Source organism: Syngnathus floridae, chromosome 11, assembly GCF_059516105.1.
Source record: "Syngnathus floridae isolate MCC-2025c chromosome 11, RoL_Sflo_1.0, whole genome shotgun sequence".
Taxonomy (NCBI): domain Eukaryota; kingdom Metazoa; phylum Chordata; class Actinopteri; order Syngnathiformes; family Syngnathidae; genus Syngnathus; species Syngnathus floridae.
The window spans coordinates 409,060-434,928 of record NC_142423.1 but is presented as its reverse complement, the minus strand read 5'-3'; the positions used below and the strand labels follow the sequence as shown (position 1 = coordinate 434,928).

The 25,869-nt window shown below is 47.4% G+C and overlaps 4 protein-coding genes across 4 annotated transcripts; all 4 read left to right on the top strand.

Moving 5' to 3' along the window:
- Nucleotides 1–417: 417 nt before the first annotated feature.
- LOC148390228 (janus kinase and microtubule-interacting protein 3-like) lies at nt 418–3,107 on the top strand. The gene is made up of 6 exons (XM_088389623.1): nt 418–821; nt 946–1,059; nt 1,291–2,293; nt 2,380–2,478; nt 2,568–2,801; nt 2,922–3,107. The coding sequence occupies exons 4-6, from the start codon at nt 2,389–2,391 to the stop codon at nt 3,105–3,107; spliced, it is 510 nt and encodes a 169-aa protein (XP_088245749.1). The 5' UTR covers nt 418–821; nt 946–1,059; nt 1,291–2,293; nt 2,380–2,388.
- A 93-nt stretch (nt 3,108–3,200) lies between these two features.
- Nucleotides 3,201–4,434, top strand: LOC148390227 (janus kinase and microtubule-interacting protein 3-like). Its single transcript, XM_088390855.1, has 2 exons — nt 3,201–3,561; nt 3,641–4,434. Exons 1-2 carry the CDS (start codon nt 3,349–3,351, stop codon nt 3,755–3,757), a joined length of 330 nt encoding a protein of 109 aa, XP_088246981.1. The 5' UTR covers nt 3,201–3,348; the 3' UTR covers nt 3,758–4,434.
- Nucleotides 4,435–16,490: 12,056 nt separating this feature from the next.
- Nucleotides 16,491–19,153, top strand: LOC148390226 (janus kinase and microtubule-interacting protein 3-like). Its single transcript, XM_088389622.1, has 6 exons — nt 16,491–16,863; nt 16,988–17,101; nt 17,333–18,335; nt 18,422–18,520; nt 18,614–18,847; nt 18,968–19,153. The coding sequence occupies exons 4-6, from the start codon at nt 18,431–18,433 to the stop codon at nt 19,151–19,153; spliced, it is 510 nt and encodes a 169-aa protein (XP_088245748.1). The 5' UTR covers nt 16,491–16,863; nt 16,988–17,101; nt 17,333–18,335; nt 18,422–18,430.
- Nucleotides 19,154–19,252: 99 nt separating this feature from the next.
- LOC148390225 (janus kinase and microtubule-interacting protein 3-like) lies at nt 19,253–20,480 on the top strand. Its single transcript, XM_088390001.1, has 2 exons — nt 19,253–19,607; nt 19,687–20,480. Exons 1-2 carry the CDS (start codon nt 19,395–19,397, stop codon nt 19,801–19,803), a joined length of 330 nt encoding a protein of 109 aa, XP_088246127.1. The 5' UTR covers nt 19,253–19,394; the 3' UTR covers nt 19,804–20,480.
- The last annotated feature ends 5,389 nt before the right edge of the window (nt 20,481–25,869 follow it).

Below are 25,869 nucleotides of genomic sequence, written 5' to 3'. Positions count from 1 at the left end.
GACAAGGTGATCCGCTCTATCCGTGTCTGACTATCCGCACGCCACGTCGGGCTTCGATGCGGCCGCGACCGTATTGTGTAGCTTGTCCCCAGTAAGCGTCGCGGCGCTCCGTTGCGGTCTCAACGGCCCGGTGTGGCGCAATGTCTGCTCAGGTGAGGAGGGGGGGCGCTTTGCTGGCGGAGGTGGAGGAGACGCGGCGGTGTCGGGAGACCGAGCGGTGTCGCCTCCACCAGGAGCGCGGAAGAAGCCCTGGCAGCGGCCCAGCAGGCCTGGCAGTCCCGAGCGGCCGAGCTCCGATCGGCTCATCACCAGCATCGGGAGGAGCTGAGCCGAACCAAGAGAGACTGCGAGAGGGAGATCCGCCGACTGGTAGGACTGATCAGATGCGCGGTGCGTGGCTATGTTCCCAATTTCGTTGTATACCTGCAGTGCAATGACACCTAAGGCATTCTATTCTATTCTATTTCACAAGAAGAAAATGTCCGGTTGCTCGCTTCGCTTTTGTCACAGCAAAGGTGTTCTAGTCGATTCAAGAAAAAAATTGGCCGGTTGCTCTCTTTGTTTTTGTCACAATTCTGGCAAATGAGTTTGCCCGCCTGCCTGAGCGCTCCCCGTTTGTACATCCAGACGGATGAGATCAAGCTGAAAGACAGAGCGGTTAGTGTTTTGGATGAAGCCCTGGGGCCGGCCACGTCCACCGCCTTCAGCTGCAGACTCAGGCTGCCGAGCAGCAGATCGCTGCCCTGAGGGATTCCCAAAGGGCGGGCCTAAACTACCCTGGAAGTGGGGTCAACGCCGCTACTAGCAATCCTCTTCATTGCGTAAGCCACCTCATCACACACTTGCAGTACGCATGACTTAGTTCGTTGCTGGAGGAAGGTAGCACAAAAACAGTTTTGAACTTTGAACGAGTGCTTGTGTGTGTGTGTTGCGGGGCGTTTTCAGTCTCAGGAGGATCGGGACACGCGACGGTTTCATCTGAAAATCGCTGAGCTCAGCGCAGTCATCAGGAAACTGGAGGATCGAAACGCCCTGCTTTCTGAAGAGCGCAATGAACTGGTAATTTATTGACGGCACGCTTGAAGGTTTGCGCTACGTTTGATGCGCGCCATCCAGCGAGGCACCCATTGCGCTTGCTTATTAGTTGAGCGGCGCGGCGAGTCGGTTGCCTGGTAGATGTCTTTTATTGGGAGCCAAAGCCACGATTCCGTTCAAACCGATGCAAAAGGAATGGATACGTTCTGGCCCGCGTGTTGTGCGTCTTTCACATCCCGCACTTCATGCTTGCAGCTAAAGCGACTGAGAGAAACAGAAAGCCAGTTTCTGCCACTCCTGTACAAAAACAAACGCCTGAGCAGGAAGAATGAAGAACTCTCGCTGGTGCTGTGTCGCCTTGAAAACAAAGTGCGCTTTGTCACCCAGGAGAACGAGGAGATGGCAAGCTTGGTAAGTCGACGCGGACAACGGCGGCGTGCCAACAGAGTCCACTGCATTTGTGTTCCACAGAGAAGGCCTAGTTCGCTCAATGACCTGGACCGCGGTTGCGGCCAGCAGGACGGTGAAATGGAGTTCCTTCAAGTTGTGGAGCAGCGGCACATCATCGACGACTTGTCCAAGGTCTTCAGGCAGGCGACTCGGTGCACGTACGGCAGCGCCGCGCTCGCTCGCTGTCGCCAGGAAACCTTTTCCGTCCAAAGCTTGGCCGGCGGCCGCCATCCAAAAAATTGGCCCCTTAAATTCCGACCTTTCAAGCAGGAGCATTGTGCGCACGCGTTTGAACACGCTTTAGACTTGTTTTGCCGTTTTCAGCAGCTCAAAGCTCCCGTTTTGTCAGCGCCTTTGCCACTCGCTGTGCGCTGAAAACGACGGACTTGCCCGGCTGCTCAGCCCGTCAACCATGAGCCGCGAGCGCGACGTCATTGTCCGTAGGCAGCTAGTGGCAAAATGCACCCTGTTAGAGTTGCGCTCGCTCCAACTTATTTTGCAAGAACCACACGGGAGACAAGTAATTTCTTTTGGACACCTGCAGGTGGAGAGTCCATCCGTTGTACGAATGAAGTCTGACTCTCGGCTCCTGCACGAGCATTTTAATTAAGAGAAACAGGGTGGGTGGCCGAACGTGGCTGGGAAAATGCGGAGAAAAGCAAATGTCATTTTCCAGTCAACCAAAGAATTTGTGGATGAAAATGACACAACATTCCAAAGCTGTCCACGCGTTTGTCTCTTCTAGAATGTCAAGTGGGTGGAGGAGAAGCAGCTGCTGCGTCAGAGCAATCAGCAGTTGGCCGAAAAGGTGACGGAAAGAAAGGCGCTGGGCGGAGTCGCTTGGCGTCACACCTGTCGGGAAGCCCCGCAGATGAGGTCTGACTGTCTTTTCAGGTCAGGCGGATGGAGGCGGAAGAAGCGCGTCTGAAAGAGCACATCCAGGATATCCGAGACCAAAACGAACTGCTTGAGTTCCGCATCCTGGAGCTGGAGGTGGGAAGACTCGCACAAGCGTGTTGAGGCCAGAGATGTGACGGACGGACGGACGGACGGACGGACGGATGCATGCCTCTGCCTTTCAGGAGAGGGAGTGGCGCTCCCCCGTCTTGAAGTTTCTGCAAGTCCGTTTCCCAGACGGCCTCAGCCCTTTGCAGATCTACTGCGAGGCCGAGGGCGTGAGCGTACGTAAGGCGTCCCTCGCAACCCTAACCTTAACCCGAGGTCCCAGAACACCTTACATTGCTCCTTGCGCCTTTCCCCCGGACATCGTCATCAGTGATCTGATGAAGAAGCTGGACATCCTGGGCTATAACGCCGTAAGTGTATGTCGAACTCCTTATGTTCGCACTCCACGAGACTCGGCGGCTCAAATGTGACTTTTGGAAGGCTTTGCGCTGAAAGAAGCTTGTTGACGCTGTGCCTTTGGGCTCTTGCAGAATCTCACCAACGAGGAGCAGGTGGTCGTGATTCACGCCAGGACCCTTCTCACCCTAGCCGAGAAGGTAACGCGCACGTCCACGCACGCTCTCGCATTCTGCTTATGTGACAGCAGCCTTTCCTCAGTGGTTAGAATACATCAAAGTGACCAAGTCAGCACTTCAACAGAAGATGTTGGACATTGAAAGTGAGAAGGTAGACAGACACGCGACATCAGCCAAGGGGAACTCCGGCAATGTGCCCCAACAATTCTGACCTTGAGCTGTGCTAGGATATGTTCTGCAAGCAGAAGGGCTACCTGGATGAAGAGTTGGACTTCAGGAAGTGTTCCATGGACCAGGCTCATAAGGTAAGCCGCCCTCAAATCTCCCGCCGGACCACTGATGGACGAGGATTGCGGCCCAGAGGATCCTGGAGCTGGAGGCCATGTTGTACGAGGCGCTACCGCAGCGGGACTGCCCCGCCACGGACGGCGAAAAAGCCAGCCACGCTGGCGTGAATGACGTGCTGACGGCGGATCAGAGAGAAGAGCTTAGGAGCGCCGTGGACCAATGGAAGCGAGCCCTGATGTGCGAGTTGAGGGAGCGCGACGCTTGCATCCTCCAAGAGAGAATGGATCTGCTGCACAGCGCGCAACAGGTAAGGGCCCAAAGCCAGCCCGGCACTTACTTGCACGCTTACTGGCTTTTGAATGCCACTTTCCATTTGTCCGTCCTAGAGGAACAAAGAGCTGAAAGAATTCATCGAAGCTCAGAAGAGACAAATCAAACAATTGGAGGAGAAGTTTCTGTTTCTCTTTCTATTCTTCTCCTTGGCCTTCATTCTGTGGCCCTAACACCAGCTGGTGAGTGAGCTCCAGCGGCACCGCACTCGACACCTCCGATACACTGCCAGCCGGTCTCAGACGTTGGCAGACGCTCCGATGCCAACGTATACCCCCCGCCACGGTGACAGAGGCACCGCGTCACACCGGCGCTCATCCAATCAGAAGGCAGGAAAAGCAAATTCACATGCAGGGCACTTTTGAACCAGAAGAGAGCGCCACAAAAAACGGTTGTTGCCCCAAACGCGCATTAAAAAGGGTCAGAATAACAAGAGTCCCACTGGCCAGCCGGGGCCACCCGTCCAGCTGTTTCTTCAGGGGGGAAAAAAATTGGAGTCACCGGTGAGTACATTTTGCATTTAGCTCTGCTTTTCTGCTTCTGTCTTCAAGTGTGTGGCATCCTGCGATCAAAGATTCAGCCAACCCCAAAGCGGTTGACCTCAACGTCCCACCACCATGCCTACCAGAGCAGGTGACGTGATGCTTTGGACATCCTTCCGTCTCAGATGCCCAAAAGTACTCTTTGCCACATCTGCGGCAATACGGTGTCTTTTCAAAGGTGCAAATAAATCCAGCGTGGGCGGAACACGCACGTCTTCGGTTTTTCCCGCTTTGTTTGTGTGACAGCTGTTGTGAAAATTTTATACAAATAAAGTTGTATAGTACAGGTTTGGCCAAGCCGCAACTCACGAACCGCATGCGGCTCTTTTATGTTCATATCAACATTTTTGTGTGTGTGTGTGTGTGTGTGGGGGGGGGGGGGGGTGCGTGTTGGCTTCACTTGAGTTCAATTTGGTATTTTGGTCAAAAGCGCATGTGGTGAAATTCCACAAAGTAGGATGGGCAAACACATTTCTTTAAACTATGAGTGTCAATTGGGCTCTCGAAATGGCAGGGAAAAGATGCACAGCAAAACGAAAATACGTAGATGAACACAGGACGTTTTAATCAGAGTGGGAAAGTTTCTATTTTTTGTTGAACGTGATGGCAAACCATTCTGCCTGATATGTCAGACCTCAGCGCATTTCAAAGATTCAAATCTTCAGCGCCATGCACTTCAGCTCACTCCATGCTAACATTGATCAGGCGTCGAACCCGCATCATCATGCTTAAGAGGTGGCCATGCTAACCAGTGCGCCATTATGTCAACGCATAATAACTAAGTCTACTGGTCAAAACAGCGGTTACTATATGACGTCGCTACGTCGTGGTCACGTGACGCAGACAAGACGTCAATGGACGTGGGCAGAGTTAACTTGTTTAAAAGGGAGTAGGCAGAAGAAATATTTAATTTATTTAAATCTATTTTGAGTGCACACCATTATGCCAATGCATAACAACTGTAAATCTACTAAACAAAACAGCGGTTGCTATATGACATCTGCCACGTCGTGGTCACGTGACATACGTGACGTCGATGGGCGTAACTTTCGCCGGAATTCAAATCCGCGGGGAGAGTTAACTTGTTTAAAAGAGAGTGGGCAGAAGAATTATTTAATTTATTTAAATCTATTTGGTGTGTGCGCTATTATGTCAATGCATAACAACTGTAAGTCTACTAAACAAAACAGCGGTTGCTATATGACGTCTGCCACGTCGTGGTCACGTGACGCGGACGTGACGTCGACGCCTACTTTACATCCCACCGATCACAGGACCCCTCGGCTGCATAACCGTGCACCCTTCCCAACCAATCGGATTTGCTATACGCGAAAACGACGCCAATGGAAAGAGCTTCCGCCCAAATTTAAATCCGTGGGCGTGGCTCGCAGCAGGAAGTAGGAAAATGGCGGCGATGTTGACAAAGACACAGCGGATGGTAACATACGACTAACAAGAGAAATATTTTTATTTTCTGCTTGCAACTGGACCGTCCAGAGCGTACACGGTAAGTACAACTCATCGTTTTTAAAAAGAAGTACTTTTGTTGCCCTGAAAAGCGAGTGAGCGTGGCGTTTGTGGGGGACGTCGAATTTCGACGATTCTTTCTGGTCAACGGTTGTAAATGATTGTGTTGATTAAAAAAGAAAACTTGATGTAACTCTACTTTTAACTGCCGTTTCAGATAGATTTGGAATTGCATCACATCCAATTTTGCCTAGAGCGTACACGGTAAGTAACACTCGTTGTGTTTAAGGAGATTTACGTTTGTAATAGCAGAAGTGTAGCCGCGTTGCGTTGTACGTGTGAATGTTGGTCCGGGCGAAATGTTAATGTTTAATTTCATTCCTTTAGGTTCCACGGTGTTTGTTGGCTGCAAGTTTTCCACTGCAAGAAGAGGCTCATATCATTGACCAGGAGCGAGCTACAATGGTGAGTAGCCATAACATTTATGTTAAACACTTCCTATTTCATGTCTAACAGTACTTGATTTAACAAATAACCATAAATAAATACAGTGTGGGCACTGAAGTTAACATATGTGATTATACTGCCTAATCTGTCACCGAGTAGATTGTTGCAAAGTAATATAAGATCCAAAGTTGTAATTCAGAATAGTTTTCAAAAGAAGGCCATTAGAATTATATACAAGTCTGATTACCCTGAACAAGCTATTAATTAAATCACAAATTCTTCAATTCAAAGATTTGGTAGATTATCAGACAAATAATGTCTAACAGTAATTGATTTAAAACATCACGATAAGTAGATTGAGTGTGGGCACTCTCAAGTTAACAGATATGATTATACTGCCTAATCTGTTACAGAGTATGTTGTTGCCAAGTAATGTAGAATAGATCCAAAGTAGTAATCCAGAATAGTTTTGAAGAGGCCATTAGAATAATAAACAAATCTGATTACCTTGAACATAATAACAAGCTAAGTGTTTAATATGTCCTATGAAGTCAAAATTGGGCACCATCATGTGGTGAAATTTGGAATTGCATCACATCCAATTTTGCCTGGGAACAAACAGATTACATAAATCTTAGTTTTGAATAAGCCACTCCTTCTCAAACAAGTAAACTCTGCCCATTTCGCGCAGTAGATGTTCTGTTAATATCTAGTATTTATACAAAGTCATAATTTAAATTGCTTTCAACCTTCATTCATCGGTTCAACCAACATTACTCGCTCTTATTACCAACTTGTATTGATTTAACTAAGCGTTTAATACTTCCTATCAGGTCTCAAGGCAAGATTTGGCAAAATACAATTTCAGCAAATCCAATTTTGCCAGGGAACAAAAATAGATTAAATAAACTAAATAAGTCTTCTTCCCATTAAATAAATCAGAAAAGTCTGTCTTGTAACCAGTCCTCTTCAAACAAGTAAAGTCTGCCCATTTTGTGCCGTAGATTTTGTGTCTATGCCTAGTATTTAAACAAAATCATAATTTAAACGACTTCTTTCCTTCATTCACTTTGGAAATTTGGAATTGCAGCAAATCGAATTTTGCCAGGGAACAAAAATAGATCAATTAAACTAAATAAGTCTTCTTCCCATTAAATAAATTAAAAAAGTCTGTCTTGTAACCAGTCCTTTTCAAACAAGTAAAGTCTGCCCATTTTGTGCCGTCGATTTTGTGTTAATGCCTAGTATTTATACAAAATCATAATTTAAAGGACTTCATTCCTTCATTCACTTTGGAAATTTGGAATTGCAGCACATCAAATTTTGCCTGGGAAGAAAAGTAGATTAAATAAATTTAATAAGTCTTACTACTTCCCATTAAATAAATTAAATACGTCTTACTTGTTCCCACTCCTTTACAAAAAAGTAGTTTAAAACGAGGTCCCTTCACTCAACCTTTAACCCTATTTATTCACCTTCTAGGCTAAGTGTTAAAGGCTAAGTGTTAAAGGCTAAGTGTTAAAGGCTAAGTGTTAGAGGCTAAGTGCCAGAGGCTAGGCGCCAGAGGCGAGTTTTTGTGGGCTGAAGTTTTAGTGGGGTTAGTGTGAATACAATCCAAAAGAATACAACAGAATACAATACAATAGAATATAATACATAGATTAAATTATATAGCTCTTACTACTTCCCATTAAATAAATTAAATACGTCTTACTTGTTCCCAATCCTTTTCAAAAAAGTAGTTTAAAACGAGGGCCCTTCACTCAACCTTTAACCTCAACCCCGCACGTCACATTGTGTTGTATCTGTGAATGTTGGTTGTGGCCAAATGATAGTTTTCTTTCATTCGTTTAGGTTCCACGGTGTTTGTTGGCTATGTTTTCCACTGTCAGAAGGATGAAAATACAAAGTACAACGCTTGGACGTGGGCGAAGGCGTCACCGGTGAGTCCTTCCTTCCTATTTATTTACCTTCTAGATGCTAGAGGCTAAGTGTTAGAGGCTAAGTGTTAGAGGCTAAGTGTTAAACACAATACGAACAACACAACAATACTGCACTGAACAACACGATACCGCACTGAGAAACACGATACCGCACTGAACAACACGATACCGCACTGAACAACACCATGCCGCACTGAACACCATGCCACACTGAACAACACCATCCCGCACTGAACAACACCATGCCGCACTAAACAACACCATGCCGCACTGAACAACACCATGCCTCACTGAAAGACACCATGCCGCACTGAAAGACACCATGCCGCACTGAACGACACCATGCCGCACTGAAAGACACCATGCCGCACTTAACGACACCATGCCGCACTGAAAGACACCATCCCGCACTGAACACCATGCCGCACTGAACAACACCATCCTGCACTGAACAACACCATCCCGCACTGAACAACACCATGCCGCACTGAACAACATTATGCCGCACTGAACATTATGCCGCACTGAACAACACCATGCCGCACTGAACAACACCATGCCGCACTGAACAACATTATGCCGCACTGAACAACACCATGCCGCACTGAACAACACCATGCCGCACTGAACAACACCATGCCGCACTGAACAACACCATGCCGCACTGAACAACATTATGCCGCACTGAACAACATTATAACGCACTGAACAACACCATCCCGCACTGAACAACACCATGCCGCACTAAACAACATTATGCCGCACTGAACAACATTATGCCGAAATTAACAACACCATGCCGCACTGAACAACACCATGCCGCACTGAACAACACCATGCCGCACTGAACAACACGATCCCGCATTGAACACCATCCCGCACTGAACAACACCATGCCGCACTGAATAACACCATGCCGCACTGAACAACACCATGCCGCACTGAACAACACCATGCCGCACTGAACAACACCATGCCGCACTGAACAACACCATGCCGCACTGAACAACATTATGCTGCACTGAACAACACCATGCCGCACTGAACAACACCATGCCGCACTGAACAACACCATGCCGCACTGAACAACACCATGCCGCACTGAACAACACCATCCCGAACTGAACAACACCATGCCGCATTGAACAACACCATGCCGCACTGAACAACACCATCCTGCACTGAACAACACCATCCCTTACTGAACAACACCATGCCGCACTGAACAACACCATGCCGCAATGAACACCATCCCGCACTGAACAACATTATGCCGCACTGAACAACATTATGCCGCACTGAACAACATTATGCCGCACTGAACAACATTATGCCGCACTGAACAACACCATGCCGCACTGAACAACACCATGCCGCACTGAACAACACCATGCCGCACTGAACACGATCCCGCATTGAACAACACCATGCCGCACTGAACAACACCATCCTGCACTGAACAACACCATCCCGCACTGAACAACACCATGCCGCACTGAACAACATTATGGCGCACTGAACAACATTATGCCGCACTGAACAACACCATGCCGCACTGAACAACACCATGCCGCACTGCACAACACCATGCCGCAATGAACAACACCATCCCGCACTGAACAACACCATGCCGCACTGAGCAACACCATGCCGCACTGAACAACACCATCCCGCACTGAACAACACCATGCCGCACTGAACAACACCATGCCGCACTGAACAACACCATGCCGCACTGAACAACATTACGCTGCACTGAACAACACCATGCCGCACTGAACAACACCATGCCGCACTGAACAACACCATGCCGCATTGAACAACACCATGCCGCATTGAACAACACCATGCCGCACTGAACAACACCATCCTGCACTGAACAACACCATGCCGCATTGAACAACACCATGCCGCACTGAACAACACCATCCTGCACTGAACAACACCATCCCGCACTGAACAACACCATCCCGCATTGAACAACACCATCCTGCACTGAACAACACCATGCCGCACTGAACAACACCATGCCGCACTGAACAACACCATTCCGCACTGAACAACACCATGCCGCATTGAAAAACACCATCCTGCACTGAACAACACCATCCCGCACTGAACAACACCATGCCGCATTGAACAACACCATCCTGCACTGAACAACACCATCCTGCACTGAACAACACCATGCCGCACTGAACAACACCATCCTGCACTGAACAACACCATCCCGCACTAAACAACACCATGCCGCACTGAACAACATTATGGCGCACTGGACAACATTATGCCGCACTGAACAACACCATGCCGCACTGAACAACACCATGCCGCACTGAACAACACCATGCCGCACTGAACAACACCATGCCGCACTGAACAACATTATGCCGCACTGAACAACACCATGCCGCACTGAACAACACCATGCCGCACTGAACAACACGATCCCGCATTGAACAACACCATCCTGCACTGAACAACACCATGCCGCACTGAACAACACCATGCCGCACTGAACAACACCATTCCGCACTGAACAACACCATGCCGCACTGAACAACACCATCCCGCACTGAACAACACCATCCCGCACTGAACAACACCATGCCGCATTGAACAACACCATGCCGCACTGAACAACACCATCCTGCACTGAACAACACCATGCCGCACTGAACAACACCATGCCGCACTGAACAACACCATGCCGCACTGAACAACATTATGCCGCACTGAACAACACCATGCCGCACTGAACAACATTATGCCGCACTGAACAACATTATGCCGCACTAAACAACATTATGTCGCACTGAACAACACCATGCCGCACTGAACAACACGATGCTGCACTGAACAACACCATCCCGCACTGAACAACACCACCCCGCACTGAACAACACGATCCCGCATTGAACAACACCATCCCGGACTGAACAACACCATGCCGCACTGAACAACACCATGCCGCACTGAACAACACCATGCCGCACTGAACAACACCATGCCGCACTGAACAACACCATGCCGCACTGAACAACATTATGCCGCACTGAACAACATTATGCCGCACTGAACAACACCATGCCGCACTGAACAACACCATCCCGCACTGAACAACACCATGCCGCATTGAACAACACCATGCCGCACTGAACAACACCATCCTGCACTGAACAACACCATCCCGCACTGAACAACACCATGCCGCACTGAACAACATTATGGCGCACTGAACAACATTATGCCGCACTGAACAACACCATGCCGCACTGAACAACACCATGCCGCACTGAAAGACACCATGCCGCACTGAACGACACCATGCCGCACTGAAAGACACCATCCCGCACTGAACACCATGCCGCACTGAACAACACCATCCCGCACTGAACAACACCATGCCGCACTGAACAACATTATGCCGCACTGAACATTATGCCGCACTGAACAACACCATGCCGCACTGAACAACACCATGCCGCACTGAACAACATTTTGCCGCACTGAACAACACCATGCCGCACTGAACAACACCATGCCGCACTGAACAACACCATGCCGCACTGAACAACACCATGCCGCACTGAACAACACCATGCCGCACTGAACAACATTATGCCGCACTGAACAACACCATGCCGCACTGAACAACACCATCCCGCACTGAACAACACCATGCCGCATTGAACAACACCATGCCGCACTGAACAACACCATCCTGCACTGAACAACACCATCCCGCACTGAACAACACCATGCCGCACTGAACAACATTATGGCGCACTGAACAACATTATGCCGCACTGAACAACACCATGCCGCACTGAACAACACCATGCCGCACTGAACAACACCATGCCGCACTGAACAACATTATGCCGCACTGAACAACATTATGCCGCACTGAACAACACCATGCCGCACTGAACAACACCATGCCGCACTGAACAACACCATGCCGCACTGAACAACACGACGTCGCACTGAACAACACGACGCCGCACAGAACAACACGACGCCGCACAGAATAACACAATACCGCACAGAACAACACAATACCGCACAAACAGTTTTAGATAATATTACGTCGCAGTCATGTGACGCGGACATGACGTCAATAGGCGGAACTCACGGCAAAATTATAATCCGTGGGCGTGGCTTGCAACAGGAAGTAGGAAAGCGGCAATTCTGGCAAACAAGACACAGCGGTTAGTAACACGATGACTAACAAGGCAAATATTTTTGTTTTCAGCTTGCAACTTGACCGTCTAGAGCGTACAAGGTAATTACAACTGTTTTTTTTTAGCCCTGAAAAGCGAGGGAGTGTGGCGTTTGGGAGGAATGTCGAACTCGGCGTCTGCTTCCAGCCACAGACGCCAAATTTCGACGATTATTTCGACTGGTCAACGGTTGTAAATTATTGCGTTGACTAAAAACTTTATTTAACTCTACTCTTAACTTTGCCGTTTCAGATATGCGGGTATTACACCGCGGAAATGACGTCAATAGGCTGAACTCTCGCCAAAATTCAAATCTGGGGGCGCAATGGCCTTGAGCGAGACACCGGATACAAACACGACGATTATCAACAGAAATATCTTTATTTTCTGCTTGCAAGTGGACCGTCTAGAGCGTACACGGTAAGTACAACTCATTGTGTTTAAAAAGATTTACGTTTGTGTAGTTTGCGTTGCGTTGTATCTGTGAATGTTGGTTGAGGCTAAATGTTAATGTTTAATTTCATTCCTTTAGGTTCCACGGTGTTTGTTGGCTGTATGTTTTCCACTGCAAGAAGAGGCTCGTATCATTGACCAGCAGGAGCTACAATGGTGAGTACCCCTTTCGTCTTCCATTTATGTTAAACACTTCCTATTTCATGTCTAACAGTACTCGATTTAACAAATAACCATAAATAAATACAGTGTGGGCAGTCACGTTAACATATGTGATTATCCTGCCTAATATGTTTATCACAAATATGTCACTAATCACTAATATGTTTATTTGTTTATCACAACACCTTTGGACCTTCAGCAATCGATTATTTCCCTTCATCTACATAGAGACAGAACGATGGTGTCTTAAACATCTCATTCATTTCACCAAATAACTTCACGCAGGTGGATAACGGCCGTCTCGGTCACGCTATGTTGCGTGATGCAGTTTTGAAGAACCAAATGCATTTATTCAATGAATAAGTCAAGCTAGTTCTATGTTTATGATGTTGTAAGTTACGGTACCGATTGAAGTTGAGTTCGAAGCCAGTGGAAAACAGCGCTGCGTTTGTGCTCTCCAGGTACAAATGTTGTGATCTCTGACTGACGACCGGGCGAGACTCGAGTAAGAGATGCCCAAACGAGCTCCGGCAGGGCGGGCCAAGGCGGAGCGAACGGACGCCCTTCAGGCCGCCAATGACGAGCTGAGAACCAAACTGATGGACGTCCAGTTAGAACTTCAGCAGGAGAAGAACAAGGTGAAAACCTCAACAGACAGACACTGCCTGCCTCCCTGCCTGCCTCCCTGCCTGCCTCCCTGCCTGCCTCCCTCCCTCCCAGTTTTCCCGATGTAGATTAGACATGCGTGTGCCATGACTGTGTCAGCCTACATCAACAAATGCACCGAGGACGTCAGCACCACTAAGAATATCATCACCCGGGGCAACCAACGACCCTGGATGACTGAGGAGGTACGTCAAACGCTACGAGCGCGGAACTCTGCCTTCAAGTCTGGCGACAAGGAGACACTGAGGACAGCGAGAGCCAACTTGAACCGTGCCATCAGGATAGCGAAGCGAGACCGCAGTCGAAAATTTCAGGATCGTTTCCACGACGTCAAAAACATCAGGAGTATGTGGCAAGGCATACGGGCGATTACAGACTACAACTCACCCTCCCCCCCCCCGGTGGGTGTAGTTGATGCTGACTTTCTAAATGGTCTAAATAACTTCTTTGGGAGGTTCGAGGCACTAAACGGCACTCCAGCAGTTAAAACTGTCCCCCATCAGGAAGAGGAGGTACTCTGCCTTGACTCCGCCGATGTGTTGAAGACCCTGAGGAGAGTCAACCCCTGTAAGGCCCCTGGCCCCGACAACATTCCTGGGCGTGTGTTCAGGGAATGTGCAAGTCATCTGGCTGGGGTCATCACAGACATTTTTAACACCTCGCTGGGCCAAGCCACAGTGCCGGCGTGCTTTAAGACTGCCTCCATCATTCCGGTGCCGAAGAAACCTCAAATCACCTCATTTAATGATTACCGGCCTGTTGCACTGACTCCGGTTATGATGAAGTGCTTCGAAAGGCTGCTTAAAGGTCACATCGTTTCCAGACTCCCCCTATTATTTGACCCGTTCCAGTTTGCCGACCGGCAAAACCGCTCCACTCAGGACGCCATCTCCTCCGTTCTTCACCTGAGCCTGGCTCACCTGGAGGAGAAGAACACCCATGTGCGGAGGCTGTTCCTGGACTTCAGCTCAGCGTTTAACACCATCATCCCACAGCATCTGGTAGGAAAATTGGAACACCTGGGCTTCAACACCCCCCTTCGCAACTGGCTGCTAGACTTCCTCACCAACAGACCTCAGTCAGTCCGGGTCGGACAGAACACCTCTGATGTCATCACCCTCAGCACAGGCTCCCTTCAGGGCTGCGTCCTGAGGCCCCTGCTGTGCACCCTGATGACACACGACTGCGTCCTCAGGTTCACCACCAATCACATCGTGAAGTCAGCAGACGACACAACGGTGGTGGGGCTCATCAGAGACAACAACGACCTGGACTACAGAGAGGAGGTGGAGCAGCTGGTGGGCTGGTGCAGAGAAAACAGCCTGATCCTGAATGAGGAGAAGATGAAGGAGATCATCGTCGACTTCAGGAAAAAACAGCCTCACCACGCTCCACTGATCATCAACAGCTCAGCTGTGGAGGTGGTCAGCACCACCAAATTCCTGGGGGTCCACATCACAGAAGACCTCACCTGGACTATGAACACTACGGCACTGGTCAAGAGGGCACAGAAGCGCTTGTACTTCCTGCGGAGGATGAGGAGAGCCCACCTGCCCCCACCCATCATGAGGACGTTCTACAGGAGCACCATAGAGAGCATTCTGACAAGCTGTCTCTCTGTGTGGTGTGGAGGCTGCACCGCCTCCGATTGGAAGAACGTGAGGAGAGTGGTGAGGACAGCAGAGAGGATCATAGGGGCTCCTCTTCCCTCCATTCAGGACATTTCATCTCAGCGCTGCATGTCCCGTGCCCGTAACATCATCAATGACCCATCACACCCCCACCATGGACTGTTCTCCCTGCTGCCCTCTGGGAAGAGGTTTGCAGCATCCGCTGCAGGTCCACCAGGTTCTGCAACAGCTTTTTCCCTGCTGTCATCAGACTGTTGAACACTAGAACTGTTGAGCTCTAAACTGAACTCTGCATCACACATTCACAGAACTGTACTTTATGACACTACGGACCTCTATCTTGCACTATCTCGCACTACCAACTTTACTGAACTTGTATAAACCCTTTAAATAGAAGTTTAATACATGGTTTAGCATTCCTCTGCACACTCTTGAATACTGTTTTGCCTACTTGCACTATTGCATAATTATCACTGCTGCACTTTATACTTATTTTTAATATATATATATATATATATATATATAGTATATATGTATATATATATATTTTCATAGGATATGTTACTTCTATTCAACTGCAATATCACTACTTTGTTGTAAGACGTATGCAACGGAATTTCGTTTTGTATGCACCATGTGCAGACAAGATGACAATAAAGTTTGTCTAAGTCTAAGTCATGTCAGGTCAGCTGTCTGGAGAGAGAGAGAAGTCAGGACCTGCGGGCGGAGCACCACCGTGCCACCGCCGCCATGACGGAACTCAAAAGCAAACTCCATGAGGAGAAGCAGAAAGAGTTAGCCATTACCAGGGAGACATTACTGCGGCAGCATGAAATGGAGCTGATGAGAGTGATCAAAATCAAAGATGGAGAGATCCAGCGACTGAATGCCTTGGTCCTCAGCCTGAGGGACGGCTCCATGGACAAGGTGATCCGCTCTATCCGTGTCTGACTATCCGCACGCCATGTCGGGCTTCGATGCGGCCGCGACCGTATTGTGTAGCTTGTCCCCAGTAAGCGTCGCGGCGCTCCGTTGCGGTCTCAACGGCCCGGTGTGGCGCAATGTCTGCTCAGGTGAGGAGGGGGGGCGCTTTGCTGGCGGAGGTGGAGGAGACGCGGCGGTGTCGGGAGACCGAGCGGTGTCGCCTCCACCAGGAGCGCGGAAGAAGCCCTGGCAGCGGCCCAGCAGGCCTGGCAGTCCCGAGCGGCCGAGCTCCGATCGGCTCATCACCAGCATCGGGAGGAGCTGAGCCGAACCAAGAGAGACTGCGAGAGGGAGATCCGCCGACTGGTAGGACTGATCAGATGCGCGGTGCGTGGCTATGTTCCCAATTTCGTTGTATACCTGCAGTGCAATGACACCTAAGGCATTCTATTCTATTCTATTTCACAAGAAGAAAATGTCCGGTTGCTCGCTTCGCTTTTGTCACAGCAAAGGTGTTCTAGTCGATTCAAGAAAAAAATTGGCCGGTTGCTCTCTTTGTTTTTGTCACAATTCTGGCAAATGAGTTTGCCCGCCTGCCTGAGCGCTCCCCGTTTGTACATCCAGACGGATGAGATCAAGCTGAAAGACAGAGCGGTTAGTGTTTTGGATGAAGCCCTGGGGCCGGCCACGTCCACCGCCTTCAGCTGCAGACTCAGGCTGCCGAGCAGCAGATCGCTGCCCTGAGGGATTCCCAAAGGGCGGGCCTAAACTACCCTGGAAGTGGGGTCAACGCCGCTACTAGCAATCCTCTTCATTGCGTAAGCCACCTCATCACACACTTGCAGTACGCATGACTTAGTTCGTTGCTGGAGGAAGGTAGCACAAAAACAGTTTTGAACTTTGAACGAGTGCTTGTGTGTGTGTGTTGCGGGGCGTTTTCAGTCTCAGGAGGATCGGGACACGCGACGGTTTCATCTGAAAATCGCTGAGCTCAGCGCAGTCATCAGGAAACTGGAGGATCGAAACGCCCTGCTTTCTGAAGAGCGCAATGAACTGGTAATTTATTGACGGCACGCTTGAAGGTTTGCGCTACGTTTGATGCGCGCCATCCAGCGAGGCACCCATTGCGCTTGCTTATTAGTTGAGCGGCGCGGCGAGTCGGTTGCCTGGTAGATGTCTTTTATTGGGAGCCAAAGCCACGATTCCGTTCAAACCGATGCAAAAGGAATGGATACGTTCTGGCCCGCGTGTTGTGCGTCTTTCACATCCCGCACTTCATGCTTGCAGCTAAAGCGACTGAGAGAAACAGAAAGCCAGTTTCTGCCACTCCTGTACAAAAACAAACGCCTGAGCAGGAAGAATGAAGAACTCTCGCTGGTGCTGTGTCGCCTTGAAAACAAAGTGCGCTTTGTCACCCAGGAGAACGAGGAGATGGCAAGCTTGGTAAGTCGACGCGGACAACGGCGGCGTGCCAACAGAGTCCACTGCATTTGTGTTCCACAGAGAAGGCCTAGTTCGCTCAATGACCTGGACCGCGGTTGCGGCCAGCAGGACGGTGAAATGGAGTTCCTTCAAGTTGTGGAGCAGCGGCACATCATCGACGACTTGTCCAAGGTCTTCAGGCAGGCGACTCGGTGCACGTACGGCAGCGCCGCGCTCGCTCGCTGTCGCCAGGAAACCTTTTCCGTCCAAAGCTTGGCCGGCGGCCGCCATCCAAAAAATTGGCCCCTTAAATTCCGACCTTTCAAGCAGGAGCATTGTGCGCACGCGTTTGAACACGCTTTAGACTTGTTTTGCCGTTTTCAGCAGCTCAAAGCTCCCGTTTTGTCAGCGCCTTTGCCACTCGCTGTGCGCTGAAAACGACGGACTTGCCCGGCTGCTCAGCCCGTCAACCATGAGCCGCGAGCGCGACGTCATTGTCCGTAGGCAGCTAGTGGCAAAATGCACCCTGTTAGAGTTGCGCTCGCTCCAACTTATTTTGCAAGAACCACACGGGAGACAAGTAAGTTCTTTTGGACACCTGCAGGTGGAGAGTCCATCCGTTGTACGAATGAAGTCTGACTCTCGGCTCCTGCACGAGCATTTTAATTAAGAGAAACAGGGTGGGTGGCCGAACGTGGCTGGGAAAATGCGGAGAAAAGCAAATGTCATTTTCCAGTCAACCAAAGAATTTGTGGATGAAAATGACACAACATTCCAAAGCTGTCCACGCGTTTGTCTCTTCTAGAATGTCAAGTGGGTGGAGGAGAAGCAGCTGCTGCGTCAGAGCAATCAGCAGTTGGCCGAAAAGGTGACGGAAAGAAAGGCGCTGGGCGGAGTCGCTTGGCGTCACACCTGTCGGGAAGCCCCGCAGATGAGGTCTGACTGTCTTTTCAGGTCAGGCGGATGGAGGCGGAAGAAGCGCGTCTGAAAGAGCACATCCAGGATATCCGAGACCAAAACGAACTGCTTGAGTTCCGCATCCTGGAGCTGGAGGTGGGAAGACTCGCACAAGCGTGTTGAGGCCAGAGATGTGACGGACGGACGGACGGACGGACGGACGGACGGATGCATGCCTCTGCCTTTCAGGAGAGGGAGTGGCGCTCCCCCGTCTTGAAGTTTCTGCAAGTCCGTTTCCCAGACGGCCTCAGCCCTTTGCAGATCTACTGCGAGGCCGAGGGCGTGAGCGTACGTAAGGCGTCCCTCGCAACCCTAACCTTAACCCGAGGTCCCAGAACACCTTACATTGCTCCTTGCGCCTTTCCCCCGGACATCGTCATCAGTGATCTGATGAAGAAGCTGGACATCCTGGGCTATAACGCCGTAAGTGTATGTCGAACTCCTTATGTTCGCACTCCACGAGACTCGGCGGCTCAAATGTGACTTTTGGAAGGCTTTGCGCTGAAAGAAGCTTGTTGACGCTGTGCCTTTGGGCTCTTGCAGAATCTCACCAACGAGGAGCAGGTGGTCGTGATTCACGCCAGGACCCTTCTCACCCTAGCCGAGAAGGTAACGCGCACGTCCACGCACGCTCTCGCATTCTGCTTATGTGACAGCAGCCTTTCCTCAGTGGTTAGAATACATCAAAGTGACCAAGTCAGCACTTCAACAGAAGATGTTGGACATTGAAAGTGAGAAGGTAGACAGACACGCGACATCAGCCAAGGGGAACTCCGGCAATGTGCCCCAACAATTCTGACCTTGAGCTGTGCTAGGATATGTTCTGCAAGCAGAAGGGCTACCTGGATGAAGAGTTGGACTTCAGGAAGTGTTCCATGGACCAGGCTCATAAGGTAAGCCGCCCTCAAATCTCCCGCCGGACCACTGATGGACGAGGATTGCGGCCCAGAGGATCCTGGAGCTGGAGGCCATGTTGTACGAGGCGCTACCGCAGCGGGACTGCCCCGCCACGGACGGCGAAAAAGCCAGCCACGCTGGCGTGAATGACGTGCTGACGGCGGATCAGAGAGAAGAGCTTAGGAGCGCCGTGGACCAATGGAAGCGAGCCCTGATGTGCGAGTTGAGGGAGTGCGACGCTTGCATCCTCCAAGAGAGAATGGATCTGCTGCACAGCGCGCAACAGGTAAGGGCCCAAAGCCAGCCCGGCACTTACTTGCACGCTTACTGGCTTTTGAATGCCACTTTCCATTTGTCCGTCCTAGAGGAACAAAGAGCTGAAAGAATTCATCGAAGCTCAGAAGAGACAAATCAAACAATTGGAGGAGAAGTTTCTGTTTCTCTTTCTATTCTTCTCCTTGGCCTTCATTCTGTGGCCCTAACACCAGCTGGTGAGTGAGCTCCAGCGGCACCGCACTCGACACCTCCGATACACTGCCAGCCGGTCTCAGACGTTGGCAGACGCTCCGATGCCAACGTATACCCCCCGCCACGGTGACAGAGGCACCGCGTCACACCGGCGCTCATCCAATCAGAAGGCAGGAAAAGCAAATTCACATGCAGGGCACTTTTGAACCAGAAGAGAGCGCCACAAAAAACGGTTGTTGCCCCAAACGCGCATTAAAAAGGGTCAGAATAACAAGAGTCCCACTGGCCAGCCGGGGCCACCCGTCCAGCTGTTTCTTCAGGGGGGAAAAAAATTGGAGTCACCGGTGAGTACATTTTGCATTTAGCTCTGCTTTTCTGCTTCTGTCTTCAAGTGTGTGGCATCCTGCGATCAAAGATTCAGCCAACCCCAAAGCGGTTGACCTCAACGTCCCACCACCATGCCTACCAGAGCAGGTGACGTGATGCTTTGGACATCCTTCCGTCTCAGATGCCCAAAAGTACTCTTTGCCACATCTGCGGCAATACGGTGTCTTTTCAAAGGTGCAAATAAATCCAGCGTGGGCGGAACACGCACGTCTTCGGTTTTTCCCGCTTTGTTTGTGTGACAGCTGTTGTGAAAATTTTATACAAATAAAGTTGTATAGTACAGGTTTGGCCAAGCCGCAACTCACGAACCGCATGCGGCTCTTTTATGTTCATATCAACATTTTTGTGTGTGTGTGTGTGTGTGTGGGGGGGGGGGGTGCGTGTTGGCTTCACTTGAGTTCAATTTGGTATTTTGGTCAAAAGCGCATGTGGTGAAATTCCACAAAGTAGGATGGGCAAACACATTTCTTTAAACTATGAGTGTCAATTGGGCTCTCGAAATGGCAGGGAAAAGATGCACAGCAAAACGAAAATACGTAGATGAACACAGGACGTTTTAATCAGAGTGGGAAAGTTTCTATTTTTTGTTGAACGTGATGGCAAACCATTCTGCCTGATATGTCAGACCTCAGCGCATTTCAAAGATTCAAATCTTCAGCGCCATGCACTTCAGCTCACTCCATGCTAACATTGATCAGGCGTCGAACCCGCATCATCATGCTTAAGAGGTGGCCATGCTAACCAGTGCGCCATTATGTCAACGCATAATAACTAAGTCTACTGGTCAAAACAGCGGTTACTATATGACGTCGCTACGTCGTGGTCACGTGACGCAGACAAGACGTCAATGGACGTGGGCAGAGTTAACTTGTTTAAAAGGGAGTAGGCAGAAGAAATATTTAATTTATTTAAATCTATTTTGAGTGCACACCATTATGCCAATGCATAACAACTGTAAATCTACTAAACAAAACAGCGGTTGCTATATGACATCTGCCACGTCGTGGTCACGTGACATACGTGACGTCGATGGGCGTAACTTTCGCCGGAATTCAAATCCGCGGGGAGAGTTAACTTGTTTAAAAGAGAGTGGGCAGAAGAATTATTTAATTTATTTAAATCTATTTGGTGTGTGCGCCATTATGTCAATGCATAACAACTGTAAGTCTACTAAACAAAACAGCGGTTGCTATATGACGTCTGCCACGTCGTGGTCACGTGACGCGGACGTGACGTCGACGCCTACTTTACATCCCACCGATCACAGGACCCCTCGGCTGCATAACCGTGCCCCCTTCCCAACCAATCGGATTTGCTATACGCGAAAACGACGCCAATGGAAAGAGCTTCCGCCCAAATTTAAATCCGTGGGCGTGGCTCGCAGCAGGAAGTAGGAAAATGGCGGCGATGTTGACAAAGACACAGCGGATGGTAACATACGACTAACAAGAGAAATATTTTTATTTTCTGCTTGCAACTGGACCGTCCAGAGCGTACACGGTAAGTACAACTCATCGTTTTTAAAAAGAAGTACTTTTGTTGCCCTGAAAAGCGAGTGAGCGTGGCGTTTGTGGGGGACGTCGAATTTCGACGATTCTTTCTGGTCAACGGTTGTAAATGATTGTGTTGATTAAAAAAGAAAACTTGATGTAACTCTACTTTTAACTGCCGTTTCAGATAGATTTGGAATTGCATCACATCCAATTTTGCCTAGAGCGTACACGGTAAGTAACACTCGTTGTGTTTAAGGAGATTTACGTTTGTAATAGCAGAAGTGTAGCCGCGTTGCGTTGTACGTGTGAATGTTGGTCCGGGCGAAATGTTAATGTTTAATTTCATTCCTTTAGGTTCCACGGTGTTTGTTGGCTGCAAGTTTTCCACTGCAAGAAGAGGCTCATATCATTGACCAGGAGCGAGCTACAATGGTGAGTAGCCATAACATTTATGTTAAACACTTCCTATTTCATGTCTAACAGTACTTGATTTAACAAATAACCATAAATAAATACAGTGTGGGCACTGAAGTTAACATATGTGATTATACTGCCTAATCTGTCACCGAGTAGATTGTTGCAAAGTAATATAAGATCCAAAGTTGTAATTCAGAATAGTTTTCAAAAGAAGGCCATTAGAATTATATACAAGTCTGATTACCCTGAACAAGCTATTAATTAAATCACAAATTCTTCAATTCAAAGATTTGGTAGATTATCAGACAAATAATGTCTAACAGTAATTGATTTAACACATCACGATAAGTAGATTGAGTGTGGGCACTCTCAAGTTAACATATGTGATTATACTGCCTAATCTGTTACAGAGTATGTTGTTGCCAAGTAATGTAGAATAGATCCAAAGTAGTAATCCAGAATAGTTTTGAAGAGGCCATTAGAATGATAAACAAATCTGATTACCTTGAACATAATAACAAGCTAAGTGTTTAATATGTCCTATGAAGTCAAAATTGGGCACCATCATGTGGTGAAATTTGGAATTGCATCACATCCAATTTTGCCTGGGAACAAACAGATTACATAAATCTTAGTTTTGAATAAGCCACTCCTTCTCAAACAAGTAAACTCTGCCCATTTTGCGCAGTAGATGTTCTGTTAATATCTAGTATTTATACAAAGTCATAATTTAAATTGCTTTCAACCTTCATTCATCGGTTCAACCAACATTACTCGCTCTTATTACCAACTTGTATTGATTTAACTAAGCGTTTAATACTTCCTATCAGGTCTCAAATCGAGATTTGGCAAAATACAATTTCAGCAAATCCAATTTTGCCAGGGAACAAAAATAGATTAAATAAACTAAATAAGTCCTCTTCCCATTAAATAAATCAGAAAAGTCTGTCTTGTAACCAGTCCTCTTCAAACAAGTAAAGTCTGCCCATTTTGTGCCGTAGATTTTGTGTCTATGCCTAGTATTTAAACAAAATCATAATTTAAACGACTTCTTTCCTTCATTCACTTTGGAAATTTGGAATTGCAGCAAATCGAATTTTGCCAGGGAACAAAAATAGATCAATTAAACTAAATAAGTCTTCTTCCCATTAAATAAATTAAAAAAGTCTGTCTTGTAACCAGTCCTTTTCAAACAAGTAAAGTCTGCCCATTTTGTGCCGTCGATTTTGTGTTAATGCCTAGTATTTGTACAAAATCATAATTTAAAGGACTTCATTCCTTCATTCACTTTGGAAATTTGGAATTGCAGCACATCAAATTTTGCCTGGGAAGAAAAGTAGATTAAATAAATTTAATAAGTCTTACTACTTCCCATTAAATAAATTAAATACGTCTTACTTGTTCCCATTCCTTTTCAAAACAGTAGTTTAAAACGAGGGCCCTTCACTCAATCTTTAACCTCAACCCCGCACGTTGTGTTGTATCTGTGAATGTTGGTTGTGGCCAAATGATAGTTTTCTTTCATTCGTTTAGGTTCCAAGAAAACTTGATGTAACTCTACTTTTAACTGCCGTTTCAGATAAGCGGGTATTACGTCGCAGTCATGTGCCGCGGATATGACGTAATTGCCCGAACCTCCGATTCAAATCTGTTGGCGCGATGGCCGTGAGCCACTGAGCAGCGACGATTATCAACAGAAATATCTTTATTTTCTGCTTGCAACTGGACCGTCTAGAGCGTACACGGTAAGTAACACTCATTGTGTTTAAGGAGATTTACGTTTGTAATAGCAGAAGTGTAGCCGCGTTGCGTTGTACGTGTGAAAATTGGTCGAGGCGAAATGTTAATGTTTAATTTCATTCCTTTAGGTTCCACGGTGTTTGTTGGCTGCAAGTTTTCCACTGCAAGAAGAGGCTCGTATCATTGACCAGGAGCGAGCTACAATGGTGAGTAGCCATAACATTTATGTTAAACACTTCCTATTTCATGTCTAACAGTACTTGATTTAACAAATAACCATAAATAAATACAGTGTGGGCACTGAAGTTAACATATGTGATTATACTGCCTAATCTGTCACGGAGTAGATTGTTGCAAAGTAATATAAGATCCAAAGTTGTAATTCAGAATAGTTTTCAAAAGAAGGCCATTAGAATTATATACAAGTCTGATTACCCTGAACAAGCTATTAATTAAATCACAAATTCTTCAATTCAAAGATTTGGTAGATTATCAGACAAATAATGTCTAACAGTAATTGATTTAACACATCACGATAAGTAGATTGAGTGTGGGCACTCTCAAGTTAACAGATATGATTATACTGCCTAATCTGTTACAGAGTATGTTGTTGCCAAGTAATGTAGAATAGATCCAAAGTAGTAATCCAGAATAGTTTTGAAGAGGCCATTAGAATAATAAACAAATCTGATTACCTTGAACATAATAACAAGCTAAGTGTTTAATATGTCCTATGAAGTCAAAATTGGGCACCATCATGTGGTGAAATTTGGAATTGCATCACATCCAATTTTGCCTGGGAACAAACAGATTAAATAAATCTTAGTTTTGAATAAGCCACTCCTTCTCAAACAAGTAAACTCTGCCCATTTCGCGCAGTAGATGTTCTGTTAATATCTAGTATTTATACAAAGTCATAATTTAAATTGCTTTCAACCTTCATTCATCGGTTCAACCAACATTACTCGCTCTTATTACCAACTTGTATTGATTTAACTAAGCGTTTAATACTTCCTATCAGGTCTCAAGGCAAGATTTGGCAAAATACAATTTCAGCAAATCCAATTTTGCCAGGGAACAAAAATAGATTAAATAAACTAAATAAGTCTTCTTCCCATTAAATAAATCAGAAAAGTCTGTCTTGTAACCAGTCCTCTTCAAACAAGTAAAGTCTGCCCATTTTGTGCCGTAGATTTTGTGTCTATGCCTAGTATTTAAACAAAATCATAATTTAAACGACTTCTTTCCTTCATTCACTTTGGAAATTTGGAATTGCAGCAAATCGAATTTTGCCAGGGAACAAAAATAGATCAATTAAACTAAATAAGTCTTCTTCCCATTAAATAAATTAAAAAAGTCTGTCTTGTAACCAGTCCTTTTCAAACAAGTAAAGTCTGCCCATTTTGTGCCGTCGATTTTGTGTTAATGCCTAGTATTTATATAAAATCATAATTTAAAGGACTTCATTCCTTCATTCACTTTGGAAATTTGGAATTGCAGCACATCAAATTTTGCCTGGGAAGAAAAGTAGATTAAATAAATTTAATAAGTCTTACTACTTCCCATTAAATAAATTAAATACGTCTTACTTGTTCCCACTCCTTTTCAAAACAGTAGTTTAAAACGAGGGCCCTTCACTCAATCTTTAACCTCAACCCCGCACGTTGTGTTGTATCTGTGAATGTTGGTTGTGGCCAAATGATAGTTTTCTTTCATTCGTTTAGGTTCCAAGAAAACTTGATGTAACTCTACTTTTAACTGCCGTTTCAGATAAGCGGGTATTACGTCGCAGTCATGTGCCGCGGATATGACGTAATTGCCCGAACCTCCGATTCAAATCTGTTGGCGCGATGGCCGTGAGCCACTGAGCAGCGACGATTATCAACAGAAATATCTTTATTTTCTGCTTGCAACTGGACCGTCTAGAGCGTACACGGTAAGTAACACTCATTGTGTTTAAGGAGATTTACGTTTGTAATAGCAGAAGTGTAGCCGCGTTGCGTTGTACGTGTGAAAATTGGTCGAGGCGAAATGTTAATGTTT